The 15,415-nt window shown below is 45.6% G+C and overlaps 1 protein-coding gene across 1 annotated transcript in view; it reads left to right on the forward strand.

Moving 5' to 3' along the window:
* The first annotated feature begins 4,078 nt into the window (after positions 1-4,078).
* Positions 4,079-15,415, forward strand: part of ABRAXAS2 (abraxas 2, BRISC complex subunit) — a 33,778-nt gene continuing 22,441 nt past the window's right edge. The window contains exons 1-4 of the mRNA XM_040486931.1: positions 4,079-4,200; positions 8,748-8,838; positions 13,596-13,632; positions 14,680-14,765. Of these exons, the coding sequence (XP_040342865.1) occupies positions 4,102-4,200; positions 8,748-8,838; positions 13,596-13,632; positions 14,680-14,765 (313 nt within the window). The 5' untranslated portion in view covers positions 4,079-4,101. The remainder of the gene's footprint in view (positions 4,201-8,747; positions 8,839-13,595; positions 13,633-14,679; positions 14,766-15,415) is intronic.

A 15,415-nucleotide genomic window follows, 5' to 3' on the forward strand; every position in this document is an offset into this window, starting at 1 on the left:
TGGGCTCAGGGCCATTTTTTCCAGCCTGTCGCCACTGCTCTGCCTTCCTTTGGGCCACTCGGGCTCACAGCTCACTGGGGCCACTGCAACCCCTTTCGAGTGGACCTCCCTCGAGCCGCTCAGCTCCAGGCCCCTTCCCTGGTCCCAGCTATCCTCTGCTCCCCTCTGTTCCCCTCTCTTCCTCCACAGAGGCCTCCAGGACTCAGCCAGGTTTTCTCTCCTTCCATGCCTGATACCACTCATCCCTTTCCTTTGCATTTTCTTGCCTGATCACGGACTACAGAGTCAAGCCATCCTGAACTTCAGTCTCAACTTAGTCCATACCAGGTGTGACCTTGGGCAAGTCACTTGATTTAAACCTTTTAAGTCTCAGTTTCCTCGACTACCTAGAGGGCATAGTGAAATGGACTTTCTTGTTTCCTCTTTCAGATCCATCATAGCAGAGTGTGGCGTTTGCCTGCATACAAGCACCTGCTGAAATGCATGGGTTTTGTTTTTTTTGATAAATATATAATAATGGAATCTTACCATTTGCATTGTTTGCCAGTTGCATTTTCACTTAAGAGTATTGTGGTGAGGGGCACCTGGGTGGTTCAGTCGGTTAAGCGTCGACTTCGGCTCAGGTCACGATCTCACCGTTAAGAGTTCGAGCCCCGTGTCAGGCTCTGTGGCCACTGCTCAGAGCCTGGAGCCTGTTTCAGATTCTGTGTCTCTCTCTCTCTCTGCTCCTCCCCCACTCATTCTCTCTCTCTCAAAAATAAATAAATATTAAAAAAAAATAATATTGTAGTGATAGGGGTGCCTGGGTGGCTCCGTCAGTCAAGCATCTGACTGATCTTGACTCAGGTCAAGATCTCACGATTCGTGGGATCGAGCCCTGCATCGGGCTCTGCGCTAACAGCATGGAGCCTGCTTGGGAATCTCTCTCTCTTTCTCTCTCTCTCTCTCTCTGCCCCTTTCCAGCTGGTTCTGCTTCTCTGTCTCTCTCTCAAAATGGATCAAACTTGAAAAGAAAAAAAAATATTGTGGTGATATACTGGGAGGTCTTTTCTTATCAGAGCCTATAGATTTCTTTTATCTTCTAAACTACTTCATGACAATGGAAGTGATGGCTAACAGTCAGCAGGCTGTCATTGTGTGCCAAGGACTGGGTGAAACATCCAATATGCTATCTCATTCACTCCTTAAGATTGCCACAGCAGGCAGGTACCTCATTTTACACAGGAGCAAACCAAGGCGCAGAGAAGTTGCTCCGGATCACACAGTGAGTGCTACACCTGACACCGGAACCCAAGCGGTCCACTCTAAAACCTGCTTCGCAACCACTACATGGGTGTGTTCGATCACCGTAGAAGTTTTGCTGAAGGTTTTCCTAAGAAGGCAGTCAAGAGGAATTCCGTCATACGATACACAACACTGCATCCTAAAAATTCCTTATTCTCATCTTTCCCCAAGTTTCAGAATCTCACTGCAGCTACTCATCTCCCTTTCTCTTTCTCTTTCTCCTTCTCCCCGAAAATGCTGTTGATCCATCTGGCTCTTTCCTCTCTCATCTTCTGCGTCTCAAATCTTTTCCTCAGGGGCACCACCCAAGGCACCTTGTTAGTAATGAGCTTATTCCTTTTACTAGCTTCTTTGGTCTCCGTTCCCCTCTAGCACCTGCTGATAAAATACAACCATCTTCTGTGGGACCCTCCCACTTTTTATGCAACTTTCACTCAACAATCATGGGGGGGGGGGGGCATGCAGTCACGTGCTGGGTAATAGCTACATGCCAGGCGTTATCCCAAATGCTGGACTACAGCAGTAAGCAAATCAAAGATGAATCCCTGTCCACATGCAGTTCAGAATGTGCCAGCGGAGAGACAAAGACAATATGCTGAGAAATGAATAAAATAGGGATGATGTTAGATGGTGATGAGTAGGAAAGGGGAAGGGAAAGCAGGGAAGGAATATTGAGAAGGTCAGGCTGGGGCTGCAGTCTGGTTAGGGTGATAAGAGAAGGATTCTCTGACCAGGTGGCCCTAAGTGAAAATCTGCAACAGGTTGTCATACGTTATATCCCCAGGGAAGCAGAGTCTAAGACTGAGATGAACACGAAAGAAGATTACTAGGGAGTGCTCTCAGGATCACCACCTACTGGGGAAGGGAAAGAAACAGAGCTGGATGGAGGAAGTTGGCGGACTGGGGTACCATTACAACAGCACCTCAGCTAACACCTCTTTCCCCTACAGGGCACTCTGGAGCTGGGATGACCCTTTGGAATTGCCCCAGGTTGGAAGGAAGGAGGTGAGCCTTTATCCATCTATATTGATGAGGCATTGAATGTTGGTCACCCAGAAAATGAGGAATGATCTCAGGCAATGACACTATACTGAAGGCAAGTCCATGGGAAAGCTGACAATTTCCCCAGCTGGGGAAGAAGCTGCGTATGGTAGAATAGTAAGTCCTGCAAGGGTGGATATGGGTCACACATCAGAGCATCTAGAGCAGAGATAAAGGAGTAAACCTTGCAACTATCTGTGAGAAGAGCACTCTAGGCAAAGGGAACAGCAAGTGCAAAGGCCCTGAGGTAGGATGAGATAGGGATACCCAGGAAGCAGAAAGACTAGTGTGGCTGAAGCCGAGTGAACAAAGGGGGCAGGGGCAAGAAAGGAAGTCAGATGAGTGATAGGAACCAAGTCATTACAAGGTTTAGGTTTAGACCAAGAAGCAACATGCTTTAAATTAAAAAAAAAATTTTTTTAATGTTTATTTAAACATAAAGAGAGAGACACACACAGAGTGCGAGCAGGGGAGGGCAGAGAGAGAGGGAGGGAGACACAGAATCTGAAGCTGGCTCCAGGCTCTGAGCTGTCAGCGCAGAGCCCAATGCAGGACTCGAACCGATGAACCGTGAGATCATGACCTGAGCCGAGGTTGGACGCTTCACTGACTGAGCCACCCAGACGCCCCTAAATTTTAAGTTTTAGCATGACCAATTTAGTTGCTGGGTTGAGATTAGATTTGGCAGGGAAGGGGTTGAAGACAAGGTGGAACCCAGGGTTTCTCAACCTCATCCCGTGGGGGAGGTGGGGGTCCTATGCATTGTAGGATATTTGGCTGCCCTCTAACCACTATTACCAGCGGCACCCTCCGCCAAGTTGTGACATCCAAAAATGCCTCCAGACACTACCAAATGTCCCCTGAGGGGTAAAATTGCCCCCAGTTCAGGGCTCTTGAGTCAGAGACTGTTATAAAGACCCAGGAAAGAATTGATGATTTAGACCACCATGATAGGTGATAGGTGTGCTGGTGATGAGTTGTAGGATTCTCGATATATTTTTAAGACTGTGCTGACGGATCAAAGGTGGGGGAGGTCAACCATGATTCCAAGGTTTTGGGCCTGTGCAACAGTCAGAAAACAGTCCTTCTGCTGAACTTTTGGAGAGCGTGGTACAAGGAGACTTGTGGGAGATCAGAAGTCCAGTTTCGAACCTGAAAGATCGGACAAAGAGAAGAATGGTGATTCCTGAGCTTCTTTACCTAACTTTGCGAGATTTAATTTTTGCTGTTTTTTTTTTTTTTTTAAATTTGTTGTTCCAACCTTCTTTGCATGATTTTTCGTTAAATTCGTGTCCTTTTGTTACAGAATCCAATCCCTTCCCACCTTCACTGCTACCACCATTTCACTTCCAACCACCCCCAAAGACACCTCCCTCCTGCGGATTACAGTACCACCCTTCCCCCTCTGCCACATTATAGCCTCCACGCTGCAGCCAGAGTGGTCCTACGAAAATGGAAATAATAGCATTTTCTTTCTATGTCAAACGCAAACCGCGCACTTGCTTGAATCATCTCCCTCCTTTCATTCTTGAGTTGGATTTTATTAGTAAGAGTTTCATTTGCAAAGAGAAAAAATGATTTGGGGAACTCTCGAGGGCTATGCAGAATAGGCGGTATCTGAGATGTGCAGGGCCCGAGACGGAGGACACTTCGCGGGGGTTGGGTTCCAATAGGGCAAATCTGCGTCTCGCCGCTTGGCCTCACCCGCCAAAAACTTCATTTCCCAGGATGCCAAGGGGCGGGGCCGGCCGGAAGGCTGCGTGCCCTCCGCGGGGCATGATGGGGGAGTTGGAGATTTCCATCATGGCGGCTTCCATTTCGGGCTACACCTTCAGCGCTGTGTGTTTCCACAGCGCCAACAGCAACGCTGACCACGTAGGTGCCGGGCCCCCCGCCGCGGCCGCTGGAGCCTCCAGCCTCCGTCCCGGGCCGGCGCCTGCGGCCAAGCTGGAACCGCTCGCGGCTCACCCCCTGGGCTCCCGGGCTGGCCCGAGGGGCAGGTGACCCGGGCGGCTCCCGCCCCCGGCGAGCTCCTGCTACCCTGGGCTCCTTCGCCCCTGGGATGGGCCCCCTCATTCGGTGCCTGCCACCTCCTGGCCCTCTCAGGACAGCCGTCTTGTTTTTAGCAAAGCTGTCTCGGTTGGCAGCCAGCAGTGTCTGGAGTCGCTTAGTGGAAACCGAGCTCCTGCCCCTCCCTGAGAGGCTTCTAGACTTGCGAGGGGCTCCCGGGGTCGGCAGAGAGCGGAGAGACCGAGCTTTAGTCTGGGAACCGAGGCACCCTGCCCCGCCCGCCGGTCTCACAGGTTGTTGTGGGGTGCGACTAGGGAAAGAAACCATGGCTGTCACTATTCATACTCGTTAGATACGTTCGTGTGTTTTCTTCACCTCGATGGAAAATGGAGAATGTAAACAGGAGTGTTTAGGTGTAGGGTCTGTTTGCCTTGAAGTTGCATATTTAGTTCCTTGGCGAATGTTCTAAAACCACGGCGCTCGTCGCAGCGAAATAGGGAAATGACAGGCCTACGTATGAGTGATCGGAAATGCATAGGCTTCGGAGCTCCCAGAGAGCAAAGCTTGTCTGCTTCAATGTCTTTATTTCGCGAATTGTCTTTTTAATGTCATTCGCCTGGATGGAAGTTTCTTTGTGAAACTAGGTAACTTTTATCTTTACATATGTAATCTGTCCACCAAATTGAGGGGTTATTTGAAAAGATGTCAAATTATTCAAATTTATTTAATAAGTGTGTGTGTGTGGGGGGGTTGTGGTTGTCATTACAAAGCAAAATGATACACTGCAGAATAAGGAACTGGGTTTGGTTTCATGTCTGCAATCTTAGCCTCCATTAGTAAAAACTGATCACACAGAGAGGTGATTCTGTTAGTAAGTTGGGTATCATGAAATTATTGTACTTTTCATCTCTTCGATGTTGATAGTGGAGATAGGAATACACATGGGTGTTTCCAGAGTTAGCTCACGTCTCTGGACACTAAGGCCTGTGATACTATAGGCAGCTATTTTGTAATGTAATGAAGTTCCATATATAGGTGGTTTGTGATACTCCTGATGGCCTTAGAAGTATTAAACATGGTTTCAGCAATGCTTCTTAACATCTGTAGTTCTTGGACTACCTAGTAATATCACAGTTTTTGCAGAAGGCAAGACTATTGTTAAGAATAAGTTACCTCTTGGATAGATGTTCTACAAACAGCAGTGACATGGCCATGTTACTTAGATTGTTATTAATTTAATTCGAGAGATAGTTCCTTATATCTGTGCTTTGCCAGACATGGTGCTAGACTTTGTGGAAGTCTTTGCCATGATATGGAAGTATGTCTCCAAATAGTTTGCAACTTTATTTCACATGGCCATAGCTGTTTATGTTAACCTTGCCACGATTATATATGTAGACTACTTTAATTTCAATTTTATACATTTTAAAGTTGAGGAATCAAAAACTTGCTTTTGTAGTGCATTCTTGTTTTGTCCAGGAAATAAATTAGTTTAAAATCACTCATTCTGTAGAGCTGAGGTGAGCAAGCATTTTCTGTAAAGGGCCAAATAGTAAATGTTTTAGGTTTTGTGAGCCAGTCTCTGTAGCAACTACTCAATTCTGCTGTTGGATGAAGAAAGCAGCCAAAGACAATAAATAAATTAGGGTGAATGTTTCCAGTAAAACTTTAGTTATGGACTCTGAAATTTGAATTTCATATAATTTTCACATCCATGAACTATTCCTATTTTTTATTTTTTTCAACCATTTAAAAGTAGAACCTATTCTTAACTTGTCGGCTGTACACTAACAGGCATGAAGCTAGATTGAACCCACATACCACAGTTTGCCTCCTTCCGCTATAAAGTAACAGTGGCTCAGATAATCCAGACCAGTAGATAATAAACATTCATTTTATACTTGGCTTTGGAATGTCTTGATGTCACTGTTGACTTTTTCAATCTGAGGACTATGATAGAGTTTCCAGGTAAAATACAGGGTACTCAACTAAATGTGAATTTCAGATAAATGGGAAGTAATTTTTTAGTGTCAGTATATCCTAAATATTACATAAAAAATTGTTCATTGTTTATCTGAAATTCACACTTAACTGAGTAGCCTGTATTTTTATTTTCTAAATCTGGCAGTCCTAGACTGTGGAACACTAAGGATCTGTAGATACATTCTTAAGTGTGAAGTTCTATAGAAATTTAAACTTTTTTTCATTTTAATTTTTATTAATTTGTTACAAAGACAGAGCTTCTCTTTTGTAGCGAGAGCTCATAACTGAAAGACTTGTATGGAATAAAAGTCACTGTTTCTCAAACTAGTAGTCATGAACACTCCTTTAGGTTTGAGAGAAAAAATTTTTTTAATGTTTTAATTTATTTTGAGTGAGAGCACATGTGCATGCATCCATTGTGGGGAGGGGGGCAGAGAGAGAGGGAGAGAGAGAATCCCAAGCAGGCTCCTCACTCTCAGTGCAGAGAGCCATGCGGTGCTCTGTCCCACGAACTATGAGATCATGACCTGAGCCGAAATCAAGAATCGGATGCTCAACCCACTGAGCCACCCAGGTGCTTGAGAGAAAATTTTTTAGAGGGGATCTGTATATTACTTAAATTTGAGAAATACCCTGTACGTGATGATTTGGGATTTTAGGACACTCCCCTAATTCAACACAAAACTATGCTGTAAAGCATCTATCTCTCCCTCCTCACCTCCACAGATTCCAACTGGAAATATGTATTTTTTAATGCTTATTTTTGAGAGGGAGGGAGAGAGAGTGAGTGGTGGGGAAGGGCAGAGAGGGGAGACAGAATCCCAAGCAGGTTCCGTGCTGTCAGCCCACAGCCCAACGCAGGGTTCGAACCCACGAATCATGAGATCATGCATGATCTGAGCTGAAATCCAGAGTCGGATGCTCAACTGGTTGAGCCATCCAGGCTCCCCTCAACTGGGAATATTTTTAAACTCGGAGATTCCTTTAATTGATTTGAAGGGTTAGCCTAGAATAGAAAGGTATGTAGTACAAGGGCATTGTTTTGGAGCACCTGGGTGGTGCAGTCGGTTAAGCGTCTGACTTCAGCTCAGGTCATTATCTCATGGCTCGTGGGTTCGAACCCCACATCGGGCTCTTTGCTATCAGCTCGGAGCCCGTGTCAGATCCTCTGTCTCTCTCTCTCTACCCCGTGCTCTCTTTCTCTTTCTGCCCCTCCCTTGCTCTCTCTCTAAATAAATACATAAAACATTTGAAAGAGGGGGGGGGCACTGTTTCAACAAATATCCTCAACCAGTATTTATTGAGCACCTCCAATGTGTTAGGCTGGGCACTGTGCTGGGTGCTGAGATATAGCAGTGAGCAAACACAGAGTCCCTGCTCTCATGGAGCTTACATTTTAGTAGGTGTAGGCATTTCTTTGTTAATACAAGGATGTACTATGGCGGATAGTGAGAAGACTGAGAAGAAAAAGAATGCAGGGGACAGGAGACAGGGTGTGTGACAGTCCCTGTTTCCATTACATTGGCCATCTAATAAGGTGCCATCTGAGTAAAGAGCCAAACGGACCGGGGCGCCCGGGTGGCTCAGTCGGTTAAGTGTCCAACTCTCGATTTCAGCTCAGGTCGTGATCTCATGTTTGGTGAGTTCAAGCCCCATGTCGGCTCCACGCTAACAGTGTGGAGCCTGTTAGGGATTCTCTCTCTCTCCCCCCGCACCCTTTCTGCCCCTCCCATGCATCCTCTCTCTCTCTCTCTCTCTCTCTCTCTCTCACAGAATAAATATACTTTAAAAAAAAAAAAAGCAAAATGGAGGAAGGAGTAAGCACATGGCTCTCCCGGAAGGGCGATTGCAGAACAGCCTATTAGTTCACCCTCTTAGGAAAGTTATTGTGACAGCCAGTGAATGTTCTCCAACTGTGCCTGTGCTGAGCATGGCAGCAAGTACACAGTAGGTTATGTGCCGAGTGACCCAGGATTTCGTTGTGCTTTGTGTTAAACTTCTTTATCCTTTTATCATTAACAGTGCTTTTAGAACAATGAAATAAATTGTATGCTGTTTCCAGAAAACAACCTTGGAATATTTCTGCTTCCTGAGCTTTTTTGATATTGGTTATTACGCTCAGTAGGGTTTAAGAAATGAATTCACTCTACTTATTTTTGCTTCCAAAAAAAATAGCAGTTTTTTTTTTCTTAAGGGATTAAAGTATCTCATCGTGTATGGAATACTTTTTTCAAACAATCCAGTTAATCGATATATCTCAGATTGCTTTAGTCTTCCTTGTGGGTTTATAGAAGAGTAGTTTCTTTGGCAAGCTTTTTGGATTATTGTTAAACATTGTTATAAAATTATAATGCCCTCCATTCCTTTTAATTCCAGTAAAAAATCATCTTTATTTTTAGTCTGCGACTATTTTCTCTCATTACTTTTAGGAAGGATTTCTGCTGGGAGAGGTAAGACAAGAGGAAACCTTTAGCATCAGTGACTCACAAATCAGCAACACAGAATTTCTGCAAGTAATCGGTAAGTGAGTTTATCACTGAGCTTAGAGATACTTTTTCTGTATCAGTGCTGTTTGTTTTGTTCTTTGGCCCTTTCCCGATTTTAATCTGAAAGATTAAAGGCACATAGAAGACCATTAAAATCACAACGCAAATCACTTGCACCGATAACTGGTAGGGAATGTTTTATAAGTCAGTGTGGACTTGCAGCGTATGACTCTATGTGTAGGAAGCCTTGTAAAGCTGTCTCTTACTAACTGGTCTTTTACTGAAGTGCTGTGTGCTATTTTGCTTGATTGTCTCTTTGAAACCACAGCGAATCCCAAGTTTGCGGCTCGGGCTATTCCCCATTGTCAGCCTCCCCACGTACTGGAACGAATGGATCTGTTGGGCTGGTGCTTCCTGGAAGGATCTGGCAACAATGTTCACACTTGTTTACACGAGCAGTTTGCTGAATGGAAGCAGCTTTCTTTCTTTTATTTTTTTTTAAAACTTTTAAAATGTTTATTTTTGAGAGACGAGCAGGCAGAGGCAGAGAGAGAGGGAAACAGAGAATCCGAAACAGGCTCCAGGTCCGAGCTGTCAGCACAGAGCCCGACGCGGGGCTTGAACTCATGAACAGTGAGATTGTGACCTGAGCCAAAGTCGGACCCTTATCCGACTGAGCCACCCAGGTGCCCCTCGAAACAGCTTTCTGAAGAACAACCCAGTCGATTTGGGGGCGATTGCTGAGGAAGGTGAAGAGCATTTATAGATGCGCCCACCCTCTTTGCATCAGCACCCCTTTTTAAAAAAAATTTTTTAATGTTTATTTATTTCTGAGAGAGAGACAGAGCATGAGTGGGGGAGGGGCAGAGAGAGACAGGGGGACACAGAATCAGAAGCGGGCTCCAGGCCCTGAGCTGTCAGCACAGAGCCCGACGTGGGGCTCAAGCTCACAAACCATGAGATCATGATCCGAGCCAAAGTCGGTCACTCAACCGACTGAGCTACCCAGGCGCCCCAAGCCCCTTTTTGATAACTAGGGATCAAACTGCACCTCAAGCATGTCACCAAACAGCATGTCCTGATGCTCAGAACCCAGCAGGGGACATTTCACTTCTGCGGCCAACATCTGTTGACTGTCGCGTGTGAGGCACGTGCCACACAGCGAGGGGGATATCCAGATGCATCTCCTGCTGCCAGGAGTGTGGGGAGGAGAAGACAAGTAAGCAGAGATACCAGGCAAAGCACAAGATGGGTACTGTAAGAAAGGAACAGAGACGAGCCCCTAAGTGGAAAAGGAAAACCTGCTAGTGGGGAAAATCAGTAATGGTGACCTGAAGGAGGTGAACTCAGGGCTAGTGGGCAGTGCATTCAGGGGAACCTAGAGCAAGGAGTGCATAAAATATACAGGGAATCTGGCCTGTTTCTACACAGTTAAAATACAGAATGTGTGAAGGGGACTGGTTGCTGGTTTGAAATCTTGCTGGAAGGTTAGGTTATGTTGGGGCCACATCAGCAATGTCAAGCCTGTTCTGAAAGCCTTCTAGTACGTGGGTTGGGAGGCCGGGATGAGGACTGGGGGGGGAGCGGGGGCGGGGGGACGGGGGCGGGGGTTAGGATTGTGGGGGCGGGGACAAGAAATAGTTAATTTCCTAAAGGACCAAACCTATAAAACCTACTCCCCACAATAATGACTTACTAGAAATTTTTTTTTTTTTTAATGCTTATTCATTTTTGAGAGACAGAGACAGAATGCAAGCGGGAGGGGCAGAAAGAGAGGGAGACAGAATCCCAAGCAGGCTCCAGGCTCCAGGCTCCAAGCTGTCAGCACAGAGCCCCGACGCAGAGCTCAAACCCACAAACTGTGAGATAATGAGCTGAGCCAAAGCCGGACGCTTAACCGACGGAGCCACCCAGGTGCCCCAATAATGACTTATTATAAAGACTTGATATACGGGATGTAGCCCTTCTTTCACTGAGATTTTGTTTTTGTTTTGCTTAACTCTTTAAAATTCTGTGATAGAGACTTTGGTTTCATTGGACATGTGTGCAGTTTTATTGTTTGCACTTGGATTTTCAAAAACGAATTTGGTATTTGAAGGTTAAAATGCCAGAGTTAACTGACAGCAAACCATGCAAGAAAGAGCTCTCTTACCTGGTGTGCTCACCAAAGCAGCATTTCTGATGAATATTCTGGCTATTTATTTATTTTTAAAGAAATAGAATGGGAAACTAATTCCAATTCTACAGTTTAATGCTTTATAAGCATATCTGCTTTATAAGCCTTCGGGTTCTCGCAGTAAGTACGTTTCTATGGTATTGTAAATACGGAGAAGTACCGATTGATAGAGTGTCCCAGTTACTACAGCACCATGACAACCATCTTTTGCTGCACAACGTTTAGCTTATTAGCTGTATTCATTTCATTGTTTGAAACAGATTATGGATCTTATGGGCAAAGCGTTTGCTGGTATTGTCTTAAAAGTATTGTTATCATTGCAATAGTTTTCTTTTAAAAATGAATACATGTTAGAAATATAAACCGGGGACTCTGGAAAATCTGGGTGGGAAGGGCAATCGTTAGCTGAAGTGCCTTGAGTAATGTTTCAGACCAGTGGTGTAAAGAAACTTCCTGGCACAGCTTAACCTCCAGGACGAGATGTTCCAAACAAAATGAAGTGACCAAAGTTGGTATTTGCTGCACATGTCTGAATCCATGTGCAGACCCCTTTATCTTTCCCTCTATAATAAGGACTTCATAAAGAACGCTACGTTCGGAACACCAAGTGTCGCGTTTTGTGTTGATTACATATTCATTTTAAAGGCTGTGCTAATTCGCTTTAAAATCTTTATTTTTGGGAGAGAGAGAGACACACACACACACACACACACACACACACACACACACACACACACAGCATGAGTGGGGGAGGGGCAGAAAGAGAGGGAGACACAGAATCGGAAGCAGGCTCCAGGCATTGAGCTGTCAGCACAGAGCCTGACACGGGGCTCGGAACTCACCGACTGCGAGATCATGACCTGAACCGAACTCGGACACCCAACCGGCCGAGCCACCCAGGCGCCCCTGTGCTAACTCTAAATAGAGCTGTCCACCCTTCGTTCTAGGAAGGGGAGGGAGCAGACCACCACCCAAGGGCTTCCTTGGTTAATGAAGTGACACCACTGCAGTTACTGGAAAGGTTGGGAGTAGTGGAACTGAGTCACCCCCAGAAGGAGAAGCAGAGGTAGGATGATCGATTGGCGGGAACAGCCGAAGGTCCGGGGGTAGCGAACTTCTACGAAAATGAGTGAAGAGACGCCCTGTACGTGTAAAGAGGAGTCTTGACCACCCGGATGAGCTTAGAGGCACGGCAGACTCTGGGACCGCAAGCGAGGCTGCCCTGCTTCTGCCTGTTTTCAGAGGCCTACCTATCAGCCAGCGTGCCAGCCAGCTTCCGGGTCATCTGCGGCTTTATCACGTTTCAGGCTTTCACCCAGTCTTCTCCATGGAGCGCTTAGGCCTGGCAAAAAATCTTCTAAGAGAAAGATTCAGCTTCCTTTAGCAAATGCCACACGGTATCTAGGACACATCTTTAGTGTGCTTCTAATCCCAGTTGTAAACCATGACAGAAGTCTGCTGGGGCAGTTGATGACAACAATGTGTATTTGGGGTTCAGAACTGACTCGAGGGGGTTTCTGAAAATACCCTTTAAAGTAGCAGGTGAGTTTTTTCTCTTTCTCCTGAACTCTTTTTAAAGTTTTTGCTACAAATGTTCCACGTTCTAATCGCTTGACCAAGAGTATCTGAAATAACGTAAGATGGTGTAATGTATTATGCTCGGTGATGAAAGAGAACAGTTTCTAGATGAAGGTTTCTTATTTGCGCCACTTCGTCAACAGCTACGCGAGGCGAGGAACTCATCTTCCCAGTGGGGGAACTGCATTCGTCACATGTTCTGGCAGCGTTAACATTAGGACAGAAGCTAACGGACACAGTCCCATGTCCTCCAGGGTCATGGTTTCATTTTAATTGCGTTAAAATTGTAGCCTGGAACTCTGTGCCTGTGGCTTTGTAAACAACAGGTGATTAGCCTCTGTCCGTCCAGAAGAATGTTATTAATACAATTGAATGGTTAATTAGTCTCATGGTCTTGTAAAGCAACCCAGACCCCAAGCCCCCTGATGAGCTTGAAGAAATTGTTCACTCTGGTTAATCCCAGCAATAGTTCCAGAAGCCATTAGGATCTGCCTTCTAAATGACTGTTTCCCTTGGTGCTGGCCGTCTTTGAAAGGGTTAACAGGCCTCCAGCGTCTCCTCCTCCCTTCCCCCTCAAAACACCTGGCCCAAGTTGTCCTGAGCCCATTAGTGGGTTATTGATGGTGGGGTGGTTAGGCCCTCCTCTCCCCAAGCTGTCCTCACTGTGCTCATACACTTTGATTAAATGCTTCCAGTCAGTTGTTACTTTTTCCTCTTATGCTTTGTTTAACTAGGTGAGATTGAATGAGGGCACACAATAGCTGTGTGTTCTGAATAAAAGCTTTCAGATGTGTGCTTCTCGTATGTGGACAGATGGAAACAGAACTTGTTCTCCAGTTGACTTTGTACTGAGAATGCGTCCCTGAGTTGAAGTGTTAAGAAGGCACACTGCCTTCACTAGTACCTACTAGGGAGAGGAAAGCTGTCTTTTTATTCAAGATTTTAGTTAAGAAAACAAAGAAAAATCCTGGGCTATTTGATAGTTGCCTGTATCTTACCAGATTAACTGAGATGTGTTTTTTTCTTTCTAATTACAGAAATCCATAATCACCAGCCTTGTTCAAAACTTTTTAGGTAAGCCACATTCTTTGTCACTTTTAGTCCTCATTAAAATATTAATTGATAAAAACTAGTGAATTTCGGGGCGCCTGGGTGGCTCAGTTGGTGAAGCACCCAACTCTTGATTTCGGCTCAGGTCATGATCTCACAGTTTGTGAGACTGAGCTGCTCATCAGGCTCTGCGATGACAGCATGGAGCCTGCTTGGGATTCTCTCTCTCCCTCTCTCTGCATATGTGTCTCTCTCTCAAAAATAAATTAAAAAAAAAAAAAAAAGAACTGGAATTAAAAAAAAAACAACTAATGAATTTAGGTCTGTAGCTGATTGTGGCTATAAAGTCACATGTAAAACCGAGGGCATCCAAATTCACTTGTTTGTGAACAAACACCTATGTGTTTGGGGCACTGTGTTAGGTTAGGGAAAGGGGAGGGATGGTATAAACCTTGGCCTCAGTGGTTTACAATGAAAGCCTGCTCCAGCACCCTCCCAAGGACTGTTCGGCCCCAGAGCAGGAAGTTAAGGATCACATATGGATAAAATAATTTAAGGGGTGTTTTTAAGAAGAATAAAAAATGTTCAGTGTTCGACTTTATGAGGAAAGGAAAGGAAACATGGAACCTTCATTTTGCGTGTATATAAGTTAATATACACCGGTTGCATACCAAGACCAACTAAAGGACAGAAAGGAAGAAATGGGAGGGCACTGTTCCGAAGGGAGGGAGCAAATGACACGGGTGGAGGGCAACAGAGAGAAGTGCCAGTGTCCTCTATGCACCACGCTTCTCCCCAGACTCCTGTCGGGCCTCTGCCTGCTCTCTCAGCCCCAGACCCCTCCACTCGATGGTTGCAGTGATGGTTCCAAGTCAGTGTTTCTTAACCCCCACCCCTGAGGGTGTGCTCTACCTTGCCAGAAGCCAGTACCTCCCTTCTAGAGCTGCCCACGCTAGTGCAATTCAGCGTTCTCGATCAGCGCTCCCTTCTCTAACACCTGCCCACCCCTCGTGCCTAGCCGTTCTTGCTGTATGCCCCCCCCTCTCACCCTGACCCCTGTCTCGTTCTCAGCTGGCCCAAACACCCAGCCCCTTGCACCAAAGAACTCCTGGGGACCCCTCCCTCTGCCCCCCACCCCACACACGCCTACCCATTGAGTATGTCAGAGGCTTGCCCTCATGCAAGATGGCTACCTGTGGACAAAGCCTGAAAGCAGCCAAAAACCTCATCACTTTTAGATTTACACGTAATTGGAAGAGGAGTGGGAAGCAAAGCAAGCAATTCATCTGAGAAGAATCTCAGAGCACACGACGTGATTCAGGCCCTGGTCCTCACATTCCCTGTGTTTGGTCCATGAAAGTATCCGATTTGGCCCTGATTCTGCAAAGCTCTGCCAGCCTTTCTGAGGAGTTCCTTAAAATGCTGTCAGTAAGATTGTACCAGAACAAGGATTTCACTTAAGTTTGCTTTAAAATTTTATTTATTTATTTATTTTATGTAGTCTACACCCGACGTGGGTGAGAACAACAGACTCCCACTCCTCCAACTGAGCCAGCCGGGCACCCCAGGATTTAAGTTTAAATCATAGACCTATAATTCTTGGAGCTGAAAGAAACCTTAGAAATCTATGTCTACTCCCTGTTTCCGGAAAGGGAAATGGAGACCACATGGGTTAAGTGACTCACCCGAGATCATAAAGTGAGAAGCAGCACGGCAGGAGCTGGTTTCTCCTGACTTCCAGTTGCGTGGCTTTGTTTTTGTTTTTACTCTTTTTTTTTTTTTAATTTTTTTTTTTTAAATTTTTTTT

This window comes from Herpailurus yagouaroundi, unplaced genomic scaffold (genome assembly GCF_014898765.1).
Source record: "Herpailurus yagouaroundi ecotype Mexico unplaced genomic scaffold, PumYag 163, whole genome shotgun sequence".
NCBI classification, from domain to species: domain Eukaryota; kingdom Metazoa; phylum Chordata; class Mammalia; order Carnivora; family Felidae; genus Herpailurus; species Herpailurus yagouaroundi.